General features: G+C 46.0%; 1 protein-coding gene across 3 annotated transcripts in view; it reads left to right on the plus strand.

The window, feature by feature from the left end:
* The window catches only part of SF3B3 (splicing factor 3b subunit 3), a 59256-nt gene that overhangs the window by 15022 nt on the left and 26248 nt on the right, over positions 1–17986 (plus strand). For all 3 annotated transcript variants that reach the window (XM_019505814.1, XM_019505815.1, XM_019505816.1), the window contains 6 exons: positions 5904–6069; positions 6609–6704; positions 7797–7869; positions 15022–15173; positions 15562–15717; positions 17499–17654. In XM_019505814.1, coding sequence (XP_019361359.1) covers positions 5904–6069; positions 6609–6704; positions 7797–7869; positions 15022–15173; positions 15562–15717; positions 17499–17654 — 799 coding nt within the window. The remainder of the gene's footprint in view (positions 1–5903; positions 6070–6608; positions 6705–7796; positions 7870–15021; positions 15174–15561; positions 15718–17498; positions 17655–17986) is intronic.

Here is a 17986-nt window from a genome sequence, read left to right on the forward strand (position 1 = left end):
TCCAGCACCTCTCCAGAGCACCACGAGTGTTCATAAAGCCGTGCCAGGGGACTTGCAATGACCCCAGCCAGTTCCTTTAGGTTCCTTTAGTTTGTTATTGATGGGCTTTGTGCAAATGTTCTTAGAGGGATTCTGAGAGATCAGGTCTGCATAGAGAGTTGGGAGGCTGCTCTGGATCAAACGGAGTAGGCCTGAGCAGAGAATAAAGTCATTGCAAGCTTCTTATAACAGATGGTTGCTTGAAACAATTAGTTATTATCAGTGTGCTGATCTTGACGCTCCAGTCATTATTTTGTTTAGCTAGTTAATTTTCACCTTAATTCTGTGATATTTGCAGTGATTATTTTTGTATGTATGGCAAAAAACTAAAGCATAACACACTTGGGAAATGCCTCTTGTAAATGTATGGCACAACCTCAGAAGAATATAGGGATATTTCTATGCCTACATGGTTTTCTTTTTCTTCAATAGCTACACTAATTACTCATGCTTAATGGAAAAGTTATTGAACATTTTTTGGTTTATGATCTAATCAGTTTTCAAAACTGTTAAAATGTGTAGAAACAAGTGCTTCCACACAACTTCAAGTGGAATGTGCAAATTTATATACACATAACTTAGTATACACAAAACTTAGTATCTGAGATTCAAAACTTGGTGTGTAACATGTTATGCCATTGGTTTTCAACCTTTTCAGATTCTAGGTACCTCTCCAGACTTTACCAAATTTGTGATATCAGGGTTGAGAATCACTTTTGCAGTGCCTCAGCTTACCTCAGTGGTTCTTAACTGGTGTATGGCAGCACCTCTGAGAGGGTCTCATGGCATACTAGGGTACTGCAGTGCCATGGTTGAGAACCACTGCATTATGCTGTTTTTGCAGAGCCAAGAAAGCAGTGAGTGGCCATAATAATTTGAAGTCAGGCATCTTTATCAATTAACTAAATAAGATGCTTGCATAGAGTACAAGCTTTAGTGAACTCAAGCTCACTTCATAAGAGCCAGCCAGCAGGGGGAGATCTCATCATCTGATAAGCCTGATCAGTTCTAATGCCCAAATCAAACCATTGTAAGAGCAGCAGTGTTCATTTTCATCTCAGCAAAAGCCCAAGTATCAATTAAGCCTTTGCCTGTGGATCAGTTTCCTTTTTTGCATGTTGGTATTCAACACTGTAAGAAGGAATAGCAAGTAATTAAAAAGAAAAAAGAGGAAAAGTATAGAACCCAGATCGTATCTTGGTGTTTCACAACTGACTTGCTGGGGGATGGGCGTACAGCCACCAGAGCAAGCTCACCAAGCATCAACCACAAAACCAGCAGGATAGGGTGCTCAAGGGACCCCCCACTCCTACCTCAGCCCAGGAACAGAGCTTCTCCATGAGTACAAGGAAGCCTAGGGCTGCCAATGACACACTTAAGTGCCTGTACATTAATGCTAGGAGTTTAGGGAATAAATAGGAGGGAACTGGTCCTTCTGCTAAACAGAAATGACTGCGATCTCATAGGGATCACTGAGACCTGATGGGACTTCTCCTATGACTGCACTACGAGTATAAATGGCTGTACCCTGTACAGGAGAGATCGTGCTGAAAAAAGAGGCGGGGTGTAGCTCTATGGAGAGCTACACATCCCTACAAGCTGAGATTGGCACGCAAGGAGGACAGCTGGAGATCCTTTGTGTTAGAATACAGGGGGAACGTAGTGAAGGGGATACAATGGTAGAAGTCTACTACAGACCTCCAAACCAGAAACAAGTGCTTTACCAAAAATTCACCAGAGAACTGTCTGAGGCTGCACGCTCTCGGTGCATGGTCATCATGGGAGACTTCAACTACCCGGACATCTCATGGGATGAACACTAGACCAAATCCAGTCGGTCACAATGCTTTCTTACATGCATGGGTGAGTTCTACCTGTCCCAAGAAGTTTATGAGGTGACAAGAGACAACACACTGCTGGACCTGGTACTGGCCAAAAGGGATTATCTAATCAGTGGCCTAAGAATCAAAGGGAAGATTGGGTGACAGTGACCACGAGCTGATCACTTTCACTATCCATTACAAAGTTGACAAGTCAGCCAGCAATGCAGTAGCCCTCGACTTTAGGAAAGCTGACTTTCATAAGCTCAGGAGGTTTGTTCTTGAGGCCCTAAGAGGCCATGATTTCACAGGGAAGGGAGTTCATGATGAGTGGTTGCTCCTTAAGGAAGTGATCCTAGAAGCACAAGGGGAGTTCATCCCCACTCATAGGAAAGGTGGTAAAAGGGCTCAACAACCCCTTTGGCTCAACAGGGAACTCTTGGACCTCCTGTGTCTAAAAAAAGAGGCGTATGACAGATGGAGGACAGGAAACGCTACTAAGGAGGAGTATACTGCACAGATCTGCACCTGCAGGGAGCAAACGAGGAAAGCCAAGGCTGCAACTGAACTCCATCTGGCTACACAAATCAAGGACAATAAAAAGTCCATCTTCAGATATGTGGGGAGTCAAAAGAAAAACAAGGACATCATTAGACCCCAGCTAAACCAGCTGGGGCAACTGGCTTTTTCCTGGGTATCGGTAATCAGTCTGCTTAATGATTACTTTGCGTTGGTTTTTCACCAGCCCAAAGGGACAACCCTGCTTAACATCATGCAGGATGACTGGGGTGAGGGTGAATCTGTGCCCACCATTGGTGTGAATCTTGTGAGGGAGCATCTTGAGAGGCTGGACCTCCATAAACCAGCTGGTCCGGATAGTTTGCACCCAAGAGTGCTAAAGGAACTGGCAGACATCATAGCACAACCACTGGCAAGGATATTCGAGAACTCATGGCACTCGGGTGAAGTACCTGAAGATTGGAAGATGGCCAGTGTGGTGCCCATGTTCAAGAAAGGGAGGAAAGAAGACCTAGGAAACTACAGGCTAATCAGTTTGACCTCAATCCCTGGGAAGATTTTGGAAAAAATTATCAAAGAAACCATTCTTGACAGGCTAACAAGGCAACGTTGTGGGGGATAGCCAGCACGGGTTTGTTGCAGGTAGGTTGTGCTTGACCAATCTCATTTCCTTCTATGACCAGGTGACGTACCACCTGGACAAAAGGGAAGAGGTTGATGTCATATATGTGGACTTGAAAAAAAGCTTTGATCTGGTGTCCTATGATGTTCTCATGGAAAAACTGGGCAACTGCAGCCTCGACTACTCCACAGTCCGATGGCTGGGGAACTGGCTCTGAGGTCGGACCCAGAGAGAGGTAGTTGACGGAACTGAATCAACATGGCACTAGGTGACTAGTGGTATCCCCCAAGGCTCCGTTCTCAGACCTGTATGTCACAGTGCGGGGTCCTAGGAGTGGCCGTGATCTCTCCTAATGCCCCCTACTGTGCCAAGTTTGAGATAAAGCACCCTCGTTCTTGCCCGCCACATCTTTGTTATGTATTTTATAAGGGAGGCTGTCTTTTGTCCACTTGGACACGGTGCTCTGGTTTATCCTGGCCTCTGTTCTGTATTGTTTGACTTGGTGCACCCCAGCCTTATGGGCTATGTGTGGCTCCAGCCACCCCTGTACCACGCCCCAAGCCTCGCAGATGTACTGGACATTGTCTGGTCAATTTTCTTTTCTGCACTCTCTGGCTTGTCTCGCTGCCTGCGCCCTCGCTGGCGCTCTCTGGCTTGTCTCGCACTGCCCGCTCTGGGGCTTCTTGCAGTTGGGGCTCAGGTGGCCATAGCCGTGCCTGGCCCCCAAATCCCCTCCTTGGGTCTTAAATTTCCTGTGGGGCTCAGGCAGCCTCAGCCTTACCTGGCTCCCAATCCTCTACGCCCCTTCTCAGGGCTGGGGTCAGTGCACCCCTGAATGTTGTGCCCTCTCTGGCACCGGGGTCCCCACACTACCATGGAGCCCCTATGAGGCCTCCTCCAACCCCTAATAGCCTCACCCGGTCCTCTGGTCTTAACCAGTAAACAGAAACTCAAGCTCCTGGGCTGTAACATAAAATCTAAGCCATCTGGCTAACCATCATTCAAATCCCTACCAGGGAATTCTCCACCTGGTATCCTCGTACAGAAGCTGCTCAGGCCATCAGGCTTCTCTACTCTGCTTGCTCCAGCAGAGCTCCTTCTCCCTTGGCTGCTAGCGGAGAACTGCCTCCCTGGCCTCAGCCTGGATTATATATATAGGTCAGGCACTGCCACCTTCCGGTCAGCTGACCAACTGCGGTTGCCCCAGCAAACAGCACCTGTACCTCTTTATAGGAGCAGAGCTCTGAGGTGCTCTGTGACACTGTACTCTTTAATGTCTTCATAAATGATGTGGAGACTTGTGTCAAAAGCGAACTGGCCAAGTTTGCTGATGACACCGCACTTTGGGGAAGCCTCCGCACTTGAGGATAGGTTGATGATCCAGGCCAACCTCAATAGGCTTGCAAGGTGGGTGAATGACAACCTGATGGCATTCAGTGTGGAGAAATGCAAGGTGCTTCATCTTGGGAATAAAAACCTGCATCGCACTTATAGACTCGGCAGTGCTACACTTGCTAGCACCACGACTAAGAGAATTGGGGGCCATGATTGACTGCAAGATAAATATGAGCCACCAATGCGATACTGCAGCTGGCAAAGCGAACAAAACTCTGGCTTGCATCTACCAATGTCTCTCAAGCAAGATCCAGGGTATCATCCTCCTGCTGTACTAGACCTTGGTGAGATCGCAGCTGGAGTACTGCATCCAGTTCTGGGCTCTACAATTTAGGAAGGACATGGAGAAGCTTGAAAAGAGTCCAGAGGAGAGTCACATGCGTGATTGGAGGGCAAGAGAACAGGCCTTATGAAGAGAGGCAGCAAGCCATGGGACTCTTCAGCCTAGAGAAGTGCAGGCTCAGGGGTGACTTGGTGGCAGTCTAATAAGTATATAAAAGGTGTGCGTTAGGATCTGGGGGGAACACCTGTTCACCAGAACACTACCGGGGATGACAAGGTCCAACAGTCACAAACTCCTGCAAGACCGTTTTAGGCTGGACATAAGGAAAAACTTCTTTATCGTCCGAGCCCCCCAGGGCCTGGAACAAATGTCCCCCAGAGGTGGTGCAAGCACTTACTCTGAATACTTTCAAGAAACATTTGGATGTATATCTTGCTGGGATCCTTTGACCCCAGCTGACTTCCTGCCCCTTGGGCAGTGGGCAGGACCTGATAATCTTACAAGGTCCCTTCCAGCCCTAATGTCTGTGAAGTCTGTGAATGCATAATTTGCAGTGGATTGCCAAAGGAAGGGTGAACTGCTTAGCTGTTTGCTGTCTCTTCAGTTTCAAAGGCAGCTCCTGCTTCCTTCAGCTGGAGTTCAACCAGCAGTCCTGTACAGATAATCAAAAGAAGTGGCCCCCTTGAAATACAAGCCACAGCAACCTGCTGAAGCACCTCAGAGTCCCACAATTTGCTGGGCGATCTACATTTAGAACAGTTCTTCAGGAATTTTAGTGTTAACTGGAGCTGCCTTTAAATGTCCCCAGTGTGTTGTGCTGAACTACTAGAAAATTCAGGTCAAATTTGACACGTCACACAAGGCCTTGTCTGACAGTCTGTAAAGGTCCCTGCTCTTCAAAGATTTATCAGGGTTTTCCTGCAGTGAGAAAGCAAAATGTAGGAGCCAGGGCAACTAGGAGTAATGCAGGGTTTCTGGGTTTTTTGCCAATGATAGCAATAAAGCAGGAAGTCACAGTTGGGTAAGAACTTTGAAAATAGCCCTTTCTCCTTCCTGCCTTCTTCCTGTCCCCAAGAAAACAATCTCTCCAAATCAAAGTTGAAATAGCAAAGTGTATTGAGTCTCTCACCCTTTCCCTACATTGACTTTATGGTAAGTTTCATTTTTCTTTAGCTCTCTCGGAGCCTGCTCTGACCACGCTGTTAATGTTGCTTTCTGTCTGCAGTTACCTGTACCAAATAGCCCATCTGGGTGATGATGATGAGGAGCCAGAGTTCTCCTCTGCCATGCCCCTTGAGGAAGGAGACACTTTCTTTTTCCAGCCACGGCCTCTCAAGAACCTGGTGCTGGTGGATGAGCTGGACAGCTTGTCTCCTATCTTGTGTTGTCAGGTATGTTCCCCCACCAAATTGAACCATAATGCCAGTTACAGCCCTAGCAGCTTGGATCAGAGTATATCCACCATCGTGTTGTTGCTTAGCTAGGCCTCAGGAAGCCTTCCAGGCCTGGAAAGCATTTGTGAGACATCAGCTAAATATTTGGGAGTGGGCAGTGCAAGTGACAATCTAGCTTTAGTTTCATTGTGTTAGTTTGCCCTGCCATTGTCAGAGAAGCTATATTGTAAGCACTGATAGAAAAGTAAGTTCAATAAATCCTAAATTTTGGTTAAAGGTTTACAGGATAAAGTTAAATCTTGGCATAGTAACGGGTGCTGAAAGGATTAATACTAGAAACTGCATCCTTCAAGTTACATAGGGTTAGGGAGAGTGTGCATGCATACACATGCACACAGAGAAATGAGATCCAGCAGTCCAGAGCTCATCCTTTTATGGCTTGTCAGGCTAGGCCCTGTGTTCTGTGCAATAAATTTAACCGAAAGTTTCTTCTCCCTGCAGTTGGTGACTAACTCTGTTTTTTTTCCTTTATGCAGATAGCTGATCTGGCCAATGAAGACACACCCCAGTTGTATGTGGCCTGTGGTCGGGGACCTCGGTCATCTCTGAGGGTTCTAAGGCATGGACTCGAGGTAAGATTCGTATTGACCACCCACAAAATCTGCAACAAGAAGAATTTTGGTGACTGATAAGACCATATTTAAAATTAGCACATTGAAATGAAATGGCTCTGGCACATCTTTTCATAAGGAATTTGCTTTTGTGCCCTTTTACAGTAAATGGATAGCTTGAAGAAGAGGTTGTGCTTATAATCAGTCCCTGTTCTGTCATAAGGGTTAAGTTCTTTAGGTGTATAGAAGTAATAGCCATAGTTTTGCTGTTCACAGTCTCCACTGTAATCACCCACATTTGATCCTTTTAGAAGTTTGAATGTGTGAAATCAGTTCCTTTTTAGAAGTTCTCTGTACCCCTGTTCATTTCCCAGTTGCCCACTTTGATAGTATCCAAATCATTGCACCATCCTCTTGGTGGAGGGTGGGTGTAGTTCAAAGCTGATCAGTCCAAATGCAGGGGTGGGCAATTATTTCAGCTGGAGGGCTGCTTAACAATTTTCGGTGAGCTGTCAAGGACCACAAGGGTGGCCACACCCCTTGACGGGTGCCCTGCCCCCTGTTTGCAATCTTGGAACTGGAAGTCCCACCCCCTTTGCCACAGGGTTTGGGGATCCCACGAACCCCACAACCCCTCCTCTACAGGCAGGAGCTCCACTCGCCAGCTGTCCAGTTGTGTGCCATTGTGCTCATGTGCCCTGCACATGAGACTCCCAGCTGGAGTACTGGGTTCCCCACAAGAGGTGGCGGCACAGAGCCCATCTGGTCCAATGGCACGCAACCTCTGTAAGCCCACATCTTCTGCCAGAATGGCCCTGTGAGCCTGATAGAATGGCCTGGTGGTCCAGATCCAGCCCGCAGGCCATATTTTGCCCACCTCTGATCAAAGGGGTTACTTGAAATATGAGCAACTCTACCTTGTGTGCTGACTGCACAACTGCCATACCATTTCCTATGCGGAGAGACTCAGGACTGAAAACTGAGCAAGCCTTCCAGTTTAGTTGCTCAGAGCGCTACCCACTGTGACTTGATCATTCACTGTTTTTATTGGGGTAAATGTCTGTGGATCATAACTTTTCTTTTAAGCGAAATACATTTTTTGATTCCTGTTAGGTATCTGAAATGGCCGTTTCAGAGCTGCCTGGTAACCCCAATGCTGTCTGGACTGTGAGGAGACATGTTGAAGGTACTTGTTCTTTTCCAAAAGCACCAAAAATGGTACCCTGTTGTCCACAGGCATAGAAATGAGTACATGTGGGGGTTTTCCCTCCAAAATTAGTTGTCCTGATCCAGGAGCTCCTGTCTATTTCTGTATCCCTTACACAGTGCAACCCAAGATTCTCTATGTCTAAAGATCTCATCCTCTGCTTCCCCACACTTGAAAGAGAGTTCCTGTTTTTCAGTCTGAAAAGAAGCATCTGATATGTGCTGTGGGCAGCAGCATCCATTACCTGTTTGCTGTATCTGCAGTGCTTTCCCAACAGAAGCTGCTGAATTCATTGCTAAGCGTGTCAGTCAAGCCCACCTTCGTTCCAAAGCTCAAGCTTCAGTCAGAGTTAAGATGCAGTATTCCTGCCCTGTGCAGAGGGGAGGTGCTGTTCTGTTGTACAATCACTATTTTAGAAATGCTTCTTCATAACCGAAATAGGTCTCTGCAAGGAAGAAGCATATAAATCCAGAGCCAGGCAGATAAGTACACACCTGCACAAGTCTGGTTTTTAATGCTTCTGCCCCAGCTAGTTTGCAAAAGAAAGATCCTATTTAACAAGGTTACTGTTTTGGGGTAGGCAGCATTTCTTAATCAGCTGCCCCAAAAAGTATACAAACTACCAAGCACAAGGGGATGAGGCAGCAACACATCATATATAGCATGTCTGTTCCCTTATCTAGAATAAGGCCCTTTTTTTAAAATATGGTGGATTATATTTTTGCATCGTCCCCTTGGGATAAGAATACAACTCTTCAGAAGGATCTGGTTACTACTGTTTCACCTGGGAGGCCCTAAAAAAAAGCTGTGCCAGATACTCCCTTCCAGACCATTTCTAAGGCTTTGCCTTAGAGGCTGCTTCTGGCACCACCATGCACTGCACAGGCATCAGTATACTGTAAAGGAGACTTTAGGCTTTTACAGTGACATGGCATCTCACTGAGGCTGCCTTAAAGCAGAATTTACTTGAATTAGTTTTGGTTTCTTTTCCATCTGCTCAGGACATTAAGATACAGGCCAAGTGACTAGTGCAAAAGGAATTCTGAACAGGAAATGCCTACAAAGATTCTCAGCAGCATTAGAGTCAAGGAGTTCCAGAGAAATGTTTTTATTGGGTTATCTCATGGTGCTTAAGTTCAAGTCAAGAGACATCTGGTTTAGCCATTATAAACCTTAGGTGCTTCCCACAGAGGTACTGTAGAACAGTGGGGGCCAACCTTTTTTGGCAGGCTTGCCACAAATTAGCCCCGCACCTTCCCCAAGTACCACTCTGATCCCCTTCCCCTTTCTGTTTCCTGCGCTGCATGCCCTGCCTGATTCTCTATTCTCTTTTCTTTTTCCTGCCCTATCCCTATCACTTTCTGCCTGTACCTTCCCTGACGGTGTTGCGTGCCACTCATAGAGGCTGCCCATGCACTTGTGGCATGCGTGCTGCAAGTTGGTACCCCTCCTTTAGGAAATAGGACCTCTTGAATGCACAGGTGTTCCATGGATGGCTTGAGCGTTATCTTCCCACACTTAATATCCAGAGGAACACATTGACAATTTGTCAGGGGATGAAGGGTCATAGCTGATTTACAGAATATGAGCCAGAACACTATTGCAGTGCCTGTTCATAGACAAATGGAGCTGATGGAGGCTGTAAGTCCCATCATGCGATCCTCCCCCCTCAGGTGTCTACCAAGGCTGGAATCTAGCTTCCATGAGCAAAACTTCTTGTAAAGGTGAAGTTGACCACATTTGGCCAGAATACTTTGTCTAAGAGTTTTAAGACTGAGTCAAAACGACAATTGTTTATCTTTTAAAGTTGATTTTAATGGGCTTTAACAAAAGAAAACCCAGCACACTTTATCTGATCTTTTAACTGTCACATGTTGCTGTCTTGAGTAGATTTGGTTTGTCTGTAATGCCAATGATCTGGTTCAGGCCAGATTCCAAGGCATTTCTGTCACAGCACACACATGCTGCAAGGTCTCTGAGAACATACTTTTTTGCAGCCTTCAAGGCAAATACTAATCCTGGCTGGTACGTGGTGATACACACTACCAATACCAAGCCTTTTTTTCTCTTCCACAGGTGGCTGGTGGTGGAGGTGCTGATCACAGGTGTGTACCAACTGCTAGGGGCTACTGTGCTGTCTTGCAGGTTACCCAGAGAGCAATGCAAAGTCTTGAGGCAACTTTTATGCTGAATTTACTGTAAATGAATTCCAGAAGTCATTGTGCAGTTGGAAATCATTGCCTTTGTGCTGTGTATCTGCCCCATACTTTTAGTGGCTGGGGCACAGAAAGCAGCTTTTTGGGTCCTCTTTCCTTCCTATGGTCCTCTGGGGAACAGTAAATAGCTGTGTTGGAACTCTTTTCAGCTTTCACAACATCTTGGTTGTGTAGGTACATCCCAAGGGAACTTTAGTTCACCATTTACATGACCAGGGTTTGCGCAAAGCAGACCTTGCAGTACTCCAAGTGCAAGCGCGTGGTAAAAAAAAAAGCAGACTGAATGAATGTGTTTAGGGACTGCCTTGTCATAGGGGTTGCCTGTTTATGTGGAATGTACCTGTGGGTCGAATGGAGAGGTAGATGGGATACAAACCAAACATTCCTTTTTTAGTTTAATCAGTAGGAGGTCTACAGATTCAAAGAACAAGGTGGCTAATGTGGCTTCTGACATGTACATAGTTTCTATCTGGCAAGTGGGTGTTGTTCACCTGAATTCCAATGTGACAGGGAAATATGTGGCATCTCTGGGCTTGATACTGGGGTCTTGCATGAAATTAAGTTCTCTTAGGGTTCCATTGCTACCCCTGAACCTCTTAGAAGTGTACATAATCCTGAGATGTCATCTCTCTCATTTATTCACTTACTGATCCTTCCTTTTAGTATTGACCGCACTTAGGTAAACTGAACTCTAGCAGTAAGAGACGAGGCGTAGATTGGTTTTCTAGAAAGACATCTAAATAGACACAAACTTTTTGTTAAAAACACATAAGACAGAAGTGAGAAGTGCCATATCTGAAGTATGATATGTTTTGTAACTAACTGTGAGAGATCTGTGAAGCTACAGAAAATTTGTTGGGAGGGGAGGGAGGCCAAGGGGACTGGAGAAACTGTGTTCAGCTCTCCAGGCAGTAAGATATTTATATACACTGGGCTTGTACTGGCTTAAATAGTGGGTTTTATGCAAGAAACTTTGTTCTAACCGAGTATACTTTTCAGTCTGCTTCAGGAATTTAATTCCATTAATTCTTACTTTTCTACAACAAAATTGTCACGTGGAATCCTGATGAATGCATCTTATTCATAATATTTTATTCTGCTAATTCAAACCCTTTATTTCAAGGGTTCCCATAAAGGAAAAATAAACACTCATAAAAAAAAATCCAAGCCACAAAGAAAAGTCTTTTGGCACATATTTGGCTCAGAATTAAAGGAACAGTTCAAAGTAATGTGAGATTTTAATTGTTCCATCTAAGTATAACAAGTACATCCATAAAAAGGCTCCAAAGGTATCATCCAACTGCCATTCGTATTTAATTATTTTAGACTGCTTTCAGAATAAAAAGACTGCTTTCAAAAAGGAGTTAAAGTTTTTCTGTCCAGGTCGAGATCACATAGCTAAGCTTTCTGCTGGGAAGCAGGGATTCATCATGAGATGAAACTCCTCACAAGAGAGGTCAGCAGCACTGGAGAGGATAGGGTGTGATAGGTCCTTAAAAATATTCCAAAAATACGTGCTTCAATTTATACTCATCTAATTATTCATTTACTCACATACAGCCCACCAAAAGAAACAGGCATCTCATTATTTTGGAAAGCAGAATATAGGAAAAGATTTTTCCCAGAGTCACGGCTGGCTTTGTGACATCAAGTAAGTTTTCGTGGGAACAAAGAGTATCCATGAAGTCTGGCATCCCAAGAGACAGTCTGGATAAGGCAACTGGCAACTAATTTCCTGCCACAAGAGGAATTTCTGCTGCCACCTGCCTCACCCAGACTGTGTACCAGTATGCCACACTTCCTGGACACTGTTTCCAGGAAGACTTACTGTCACACAAGTTAGGAGACCCTTGCAAGGCAAGTAGCGAGACTACTTTGCTGTAAGTAGTTCTTTGTTTTGGTTCTAGTAAATAAAGTATTGTTCCATATCACAAACCTCATCAAAATACTACTACCAGCAGCTCACTGGTTAAAAAAGGACTCTATCCCTTCAGCTTTCTGATCCAGATGTGGCAGCCATTTTGGCAGTTTTGTGATGCACACAATCTCCAGGCATGGTTTTTTCCAGTAAAGAAAATAGCTTCCCAGCTTAAGACATGGCCCTAATTTGGGGGGCTGATTTTTTTGGGGGGGGAAAGGTGTTTGTTACATGTGAGAAAATACTGTATTTACTATATGTTTTAAGTGGTAACTTGTTACTGGAATTTCCTTGAAAGCAGTCAAGAAATTCACATAGGTTTGTTGTGTTTGAGAAAAGGTACAAGTTTGTCAGGATATGCTGTTCACTTACTACACATGTGACCAAGAAATGCCAAAAGCATTTAAGCAAGTACCACCTGCTTGTAAAGATGCAGAATTCAAATAACTGTCCTATTAGATCATTACAAAGTCAGAAAGAATATTAGTCTTCCTGATTAACTTAGTGGGAAAAAATTGCAGTCCTGGGTCCTAATCATAAAATCTGATGTATTCCAGTGGGGACTTAAATACAAATTGACTTCATTGAAATCAGTGATTCTTCCTACATGGATTATATTGAAAGATCTGGACTTTAGTCACTTACTACGCCAGTAATTGAGGTTACTAAACTTGTAGACCAGTTGTGATGGCTTTGATTTCATTATGCTCACTAGAGCAGTTGCACAGCTGTGGTCTGCATGCCAGATGTTGGTCAGTGAAGTGTTGCTTTTACTGTTTGCATACTTTAAGTTGTATGTAAAAAAATATTCTTTCATAAGTGTGACACAACGGGCTTGGCAACACCTCCCCATCTGAACAGGGTGGGGAGAAGAACAATCAATTCCTGAAATGTTCACTTCAGCTAACCCAGTTTAGTCTCTAAAAAAACAAAATGTGGCCTTACTTTAGATGTACGGCATATCCTGGACTGACCCCATTAAGCTGGTTTCATGTCTTAGTCTTTAAGGAACATTCTCCACTCTTTGCTTTTATACGAATTCACTTGCTACTTTTCCATCTGTGATTGATGTGCTAATCATGGGAAACTATGATCAACTGACAAAAACCATTTTCTGTATCTTCTGCATGCATCGTTGTCAGGAGTTGGTTTGTGCTATGACACAGGTCTGCCTGAGTGGGGTCAAATGGGAATTTTTCATATGTAAAAATACGCCATTTTCAGCCAAACGTGTCAGAGGCATTGATTTGTTTATCTAGTACAAATTTCTACATCAAGGCTCCTGACTTAATTCCCAGCAGATTTGATCATTCTTCATGTTCTTCAACTGTTTTTTCTTTTAGGAGGTTATTTTTACTTTTGAGAAATTCCTGTTAGTTTTCTGTTCTGATAGCTGCAAAGGAAAGAAGGGTCTGGGGCATGTATGAGCTCCTTTGTCTCTCTGTAGCCCGCCCTGTTGTTCACACTTTCACACCGTTTATTCTAGTGACTTCTGCTAGCAAAACTGCTGTAGCTCCTCCACCTTCTTCACTGTGCCTGCTGCTGTGCCCACTAGGAGAGGCCAGCACTGGATAACTAACCAACAACCCTCCCTCATTCCCTCTAATGAGAACAGAGGCATTTGTTCACCCCTACAGCTGGTAAAGACAACTATAAATGTTAGGTGGGTTTAACTCTATCTTTTACCAAAGGGCTGAGTAAGCTGTGAGGTCCTTCTACCCCAGAGGTGGGCAATTAGTTGGGCCTGGGGCCACATAGAGAGTTTTGGGAAGTTGTTGCGGGCTGGGTAAGCACCACCCCCTCCTCCCCATCATGCACAACAGCTCATAAAACCTCCCTATGTGGGATGGGGCTGTGGACAGGCAGGGAGCTGGTGTGGGCACAGATGGGTGGCAGCTTCATCAGGGGCACAGCTAGGGCCACTAGTGCCACCTCCAGGCTGCTCTGGGCATGGAGGTGGAAGCAGCTGGGCAGAAGCTGCTGTTAGGTGCAGGGGAAAAAGCAGGACCTGGTGGCAGGTGTGATCATCTCTCCATCACCATTGCTGGGCCTTTCTTGCTGCTGCTATGTGGAGGTGATGCCAGGGCTGCCCTGCAGCTTCTCACCACCATCCTGCCAGTTGCAGGGGCCCAAGGCAACCCAGCAGTGGTGCTGGTGGTAACAGTGGGGAGGAGTCACAGGCAGCCTTGGCTGCAGGGACCCCAACCCCCTGCGTGGGCTGGTGCTGGGGCCATGCACTTTGCCTGGGGCTCAGGTCCCACCTGTGCATGTTCTGGCTGGTCTCCATGGGGCCAGGGCTGCCAGGAAATGGAGTCTAGCTGCAAAGCTACCCCAGCCCTGCTGCCCTTGCAGAGCCGGCAGGATGTGCCTGGGACAGGTGGGGCTGAAGGACCGACCACAGGCCAGACAAAGTTCCTCCATAGGCCGGATCCAGCCCTTGGGCCATATTTTGCACACCCCTGTTCTAGATGATTCATTGCAGGTTTCTTTTGCATTAATACTGAGTAGAGGCTTGCTCATGCAAACATGTATCCACAGACATTGGAGTCAACAGAACTGCTTGTATGAATAAGGGTTTGTTAGGATCAAGGTACTGAAGCTATACCTTTACGTTGACTTTAACGGGAATTGAGCTAGGTTTATATTTTTAGCTTTAATATGGGGGAAGTGCGAACTTCAGCTTTTTGGGTCTCACCTTGTCTATTAAATAGCAGCTGTAGCTAAGGCTGCCTTGCTAGAACCCAGATTATTATGAACCTGAACTGTTGCCTGAGTTGACTTGATCTCACACAGTAGGGGACTTGGGATACTGTGCTTGTTCCCTTGTGTGATGTTTCCTAAAATGAATTTGTGTGTGGTGCTGCTAGTTGATAAAATTATTGCTATTGGAATATTGCTTAAGAGTAACACTCATGTTGTTGTCCATCTCTTAGCTCTTTGTGTAGAGATCTTGCATGTATATAACCAGCCCTTTTCCTCTCTGTTTTCCCTGACCAGATGAGTTTGACGCCTACATTATTGTGTCCTTCGTAAATGCCACCCTGGTGTTGTCTATCGGAGAGACTGTAGAGGAAGTGACTGACTCTGGATTCCTTGGTACCACCCCCACTTTATCCTGCTCCTTACTCGGGGATGATGCATTGGTACAGGTAAGCACCTTTTATCCCATTCCCAAGCTGTACCCTGCCCATTTACATCTGCCTTTGTTCCTCCTGTGTCCATTGTACTGTAAAGATTGCCCCATGTGGGTTGGTGTGCATAGTGCTTACCTAGGCATCTCTGCTTGTACGCTGTATCATTTAGCTTGGACGTACTGGAAGCTAATGTCACCTGGCCCCCAGTCCTATGCCAGTAGGGACTTTCAGGGTTTTTTTGCCCAAATAGGATGCTGTCTTCCCAAGCTTTTGTTTTGTTGTGCAGATTTAGAGTATTGTATCGTCAATAGGCCAGTACTGTGTGGAGTATCCGGAGGTACTGACCTTTGGTCAAGGGAGCTGGAAAGCTTGCTTTATTTCTTTATCTTTTATTCTCCTTTAGGTTTACCCAGATGGCATCCGGCACATCCGAGCAGATAAAAGAGTGAATGAATGGAAGACACCAGGAAAGAAAACCATTGTAAAATGTGCTGTGAACCAGAGACAAGTGGTAATAGCATTGACTGGAGGAGAACTGGTCTATTTTGAGATGGATCCGGTACGTGGATTTAAAACAAGACAGGTTTGATGAAGGGACCAAAGGTTTTGTGACTGCCACACTGAGGACTGATATGCCTGCAGAGGATTCAGTGGGAAAGAAGTCTTCTAGAATGTGGCCTTGGTGTGAGGGTCACATGCAGTCTGTAGAATGTCACTGGATGGGTTAATAGATGTGGGCAAACCTGCAAAGTTTGGATCAGCAACTAGATCTCTCAGCTGTAGACCTGAGGCTGGAAAGTATGTTGTGCACTAAGGCTTCTAATCCTGGCTGAAACTAGGCTGAGAAGGAATAGTGAAAATGAAAAATATATTTATAGATTTTTATTTGTAATCTAAAGTCCTGGACAACAGGTGAAGGTTCATCCGGGGCAGGGATAGGCAGTTACATTGGCTAGAGGGCTGCTTAACGAGTTTTGGTGAGCTGTTGAGGGCTGCAAGGGTACGTCCCTTATCAAACTGCTAAGCCCTGCCCCTTGACAGGTGCCCCACCCCCTGGTTGCCATCTTGTGACTGGAAGCCCCACCTGACCTTTGCCACCAGGAGACCTTGTCCCACAAGTACTGGGACAGGGAGGGGAGGGTTGCTAGAAGTCTTTCCCCCCACCAGTTGTATGGTCCCTGATGTAAGAAGACCTGCCCACTGGGCACCAAATCTTGCCTTGCTTGCCACCTGTTGGTCCCAGAATCCCTTGCCACCATCATATGGTCCCTGACATCAGAAGGTCCATCCCTTGACTGGGAAACACTGCCCTTCCACAGGGCCTGCCCTTGTGGTGCGTAACCTGCCCCTGGGGCCCCAGAACTCCTGCCCTCCAGGCTACAAGACACAGGTATGACGTATCGGGTAGCAAGGAGTTGTGACCCCTCTAACAACAAGCCCCATCACCTACAACCTACCAGTGGAGTTTTCAGGGGCATTGGACCTCCCAGAGAATGGTACCAAACCAATCATGTCAAGGGCTGCACATAAAATGCTTTCAGAAGAAATCATTTTAACAAAGTATAGATAAAAACTAAAGCATATACTAAAAATCAAATGTGTACTATAACATATTGTACTTTTATTTCAGAAAATATTTTTGTCCTGATTTTGTGTGTTTGAGTGGTGTATATTGAGGCAAATGCATAATAGCTCAAAATAAAGTCTTACTTTTTTATATATAGTGCATGGTGGGTAGGGAGGTGTATATGGTTGCGGGGTGGGTGTCTGTGGGTATGGTAGGGGGCATGGGTGTGTACGTGTGAGGGGCTGCCCAAGCGCTAGGTTCTGGGAGCTGGCCGGGGTTTGGTGGGGGGAGGGGGGGGCAGGGGGGGTGTGCAGCAGAGCTCGTGGTGGGGCAGGTGCAGCCCACCCATCCCCCACCCCTTCCCCTCCAGCGTGTAGCTGCTCCCTGGTGCTCCACATGGGGCTGAGCCCCACTCGCTTCCACCCCAAGGCAGGGAGAGAAGGAAGAGCCGCTGGAAGTGGGAGTAGCCAAGCAATTCCAGCAGCAGCCCCACTGGGAAGATGTGGGCTGAGGCTGGGGCCAGGGCCTTCTGGCAGGTGAGAACAGGAGCGTGGTGTGCACTGCCCCAGGTGGGAGGAGGCAAGGTTCAGCCCTATATGGAGCACAGCAGGGGCAGCTGTAGGCCGGATATAATTAATTGGTAGGTGCCTGCCCATGGGCCAGATCCAGTCATCTGGTGGTCTGTATCTTGCCCGCCTCTGATCTGCAGGGGTGTCTGAACCAGTTTGCCTATCTCTCTTAGTAAATGAAACATCTTGTGTCTTCTGGCTCAGTCAGGACAGCTGAATGAGTACACAGAGAGGAAGGAGATGTCAGCAGATGTTGTGTGCATGAGTTTGGCCAATGTTCCCCCTGGGGAGCAGCGCTCCCGCTTCCTTGCTGTTGGGCTGGTGGACAACACTGTCAGAATCATTTCCCTTGATCCTTCGGTGAGTATCTGATACATGTTTGCTCTTTAGAGCTGGTCTGAAGTGTTCAGACACATGGGTTCTAGAGCTCAGTTAGCATCACATATTGTGTGCACTTGTTACACAAATGCTACTGAGTCAGATGTGATGTGTAGTGTTACTGAATTAATGGCATCCACTGTTCCAATATTTAGGCATCCATTGCAAATAGCAGTTTCATCTTGTCATACCACAGATTCAGCTGTTCCTAGACCAGCATATACATAAATAAGAGATTCTTGCTGCTCTGACCTTGGGTGCCTTTAAGCCTTCCTTGAAACTAAGTTTAAGAGATTGCAATTGTTGGATTTTAA

This window comes from Gavialis gangeticus, unplaced genomic scaffold, assembly GCF_001723915.1.
Source record: "Gavialis gangeticus isolate Ggan-Ray unplaced genomic scaffold, GavGan_comp1, whole genome shotgun sequence".
In the NCBI taxonomy this organism is placed as follows: Eukaryota; Metazoa; Chordata; order Crocodylia; family Gavialidae; genus Gavialis; species Gavialis gangeticus.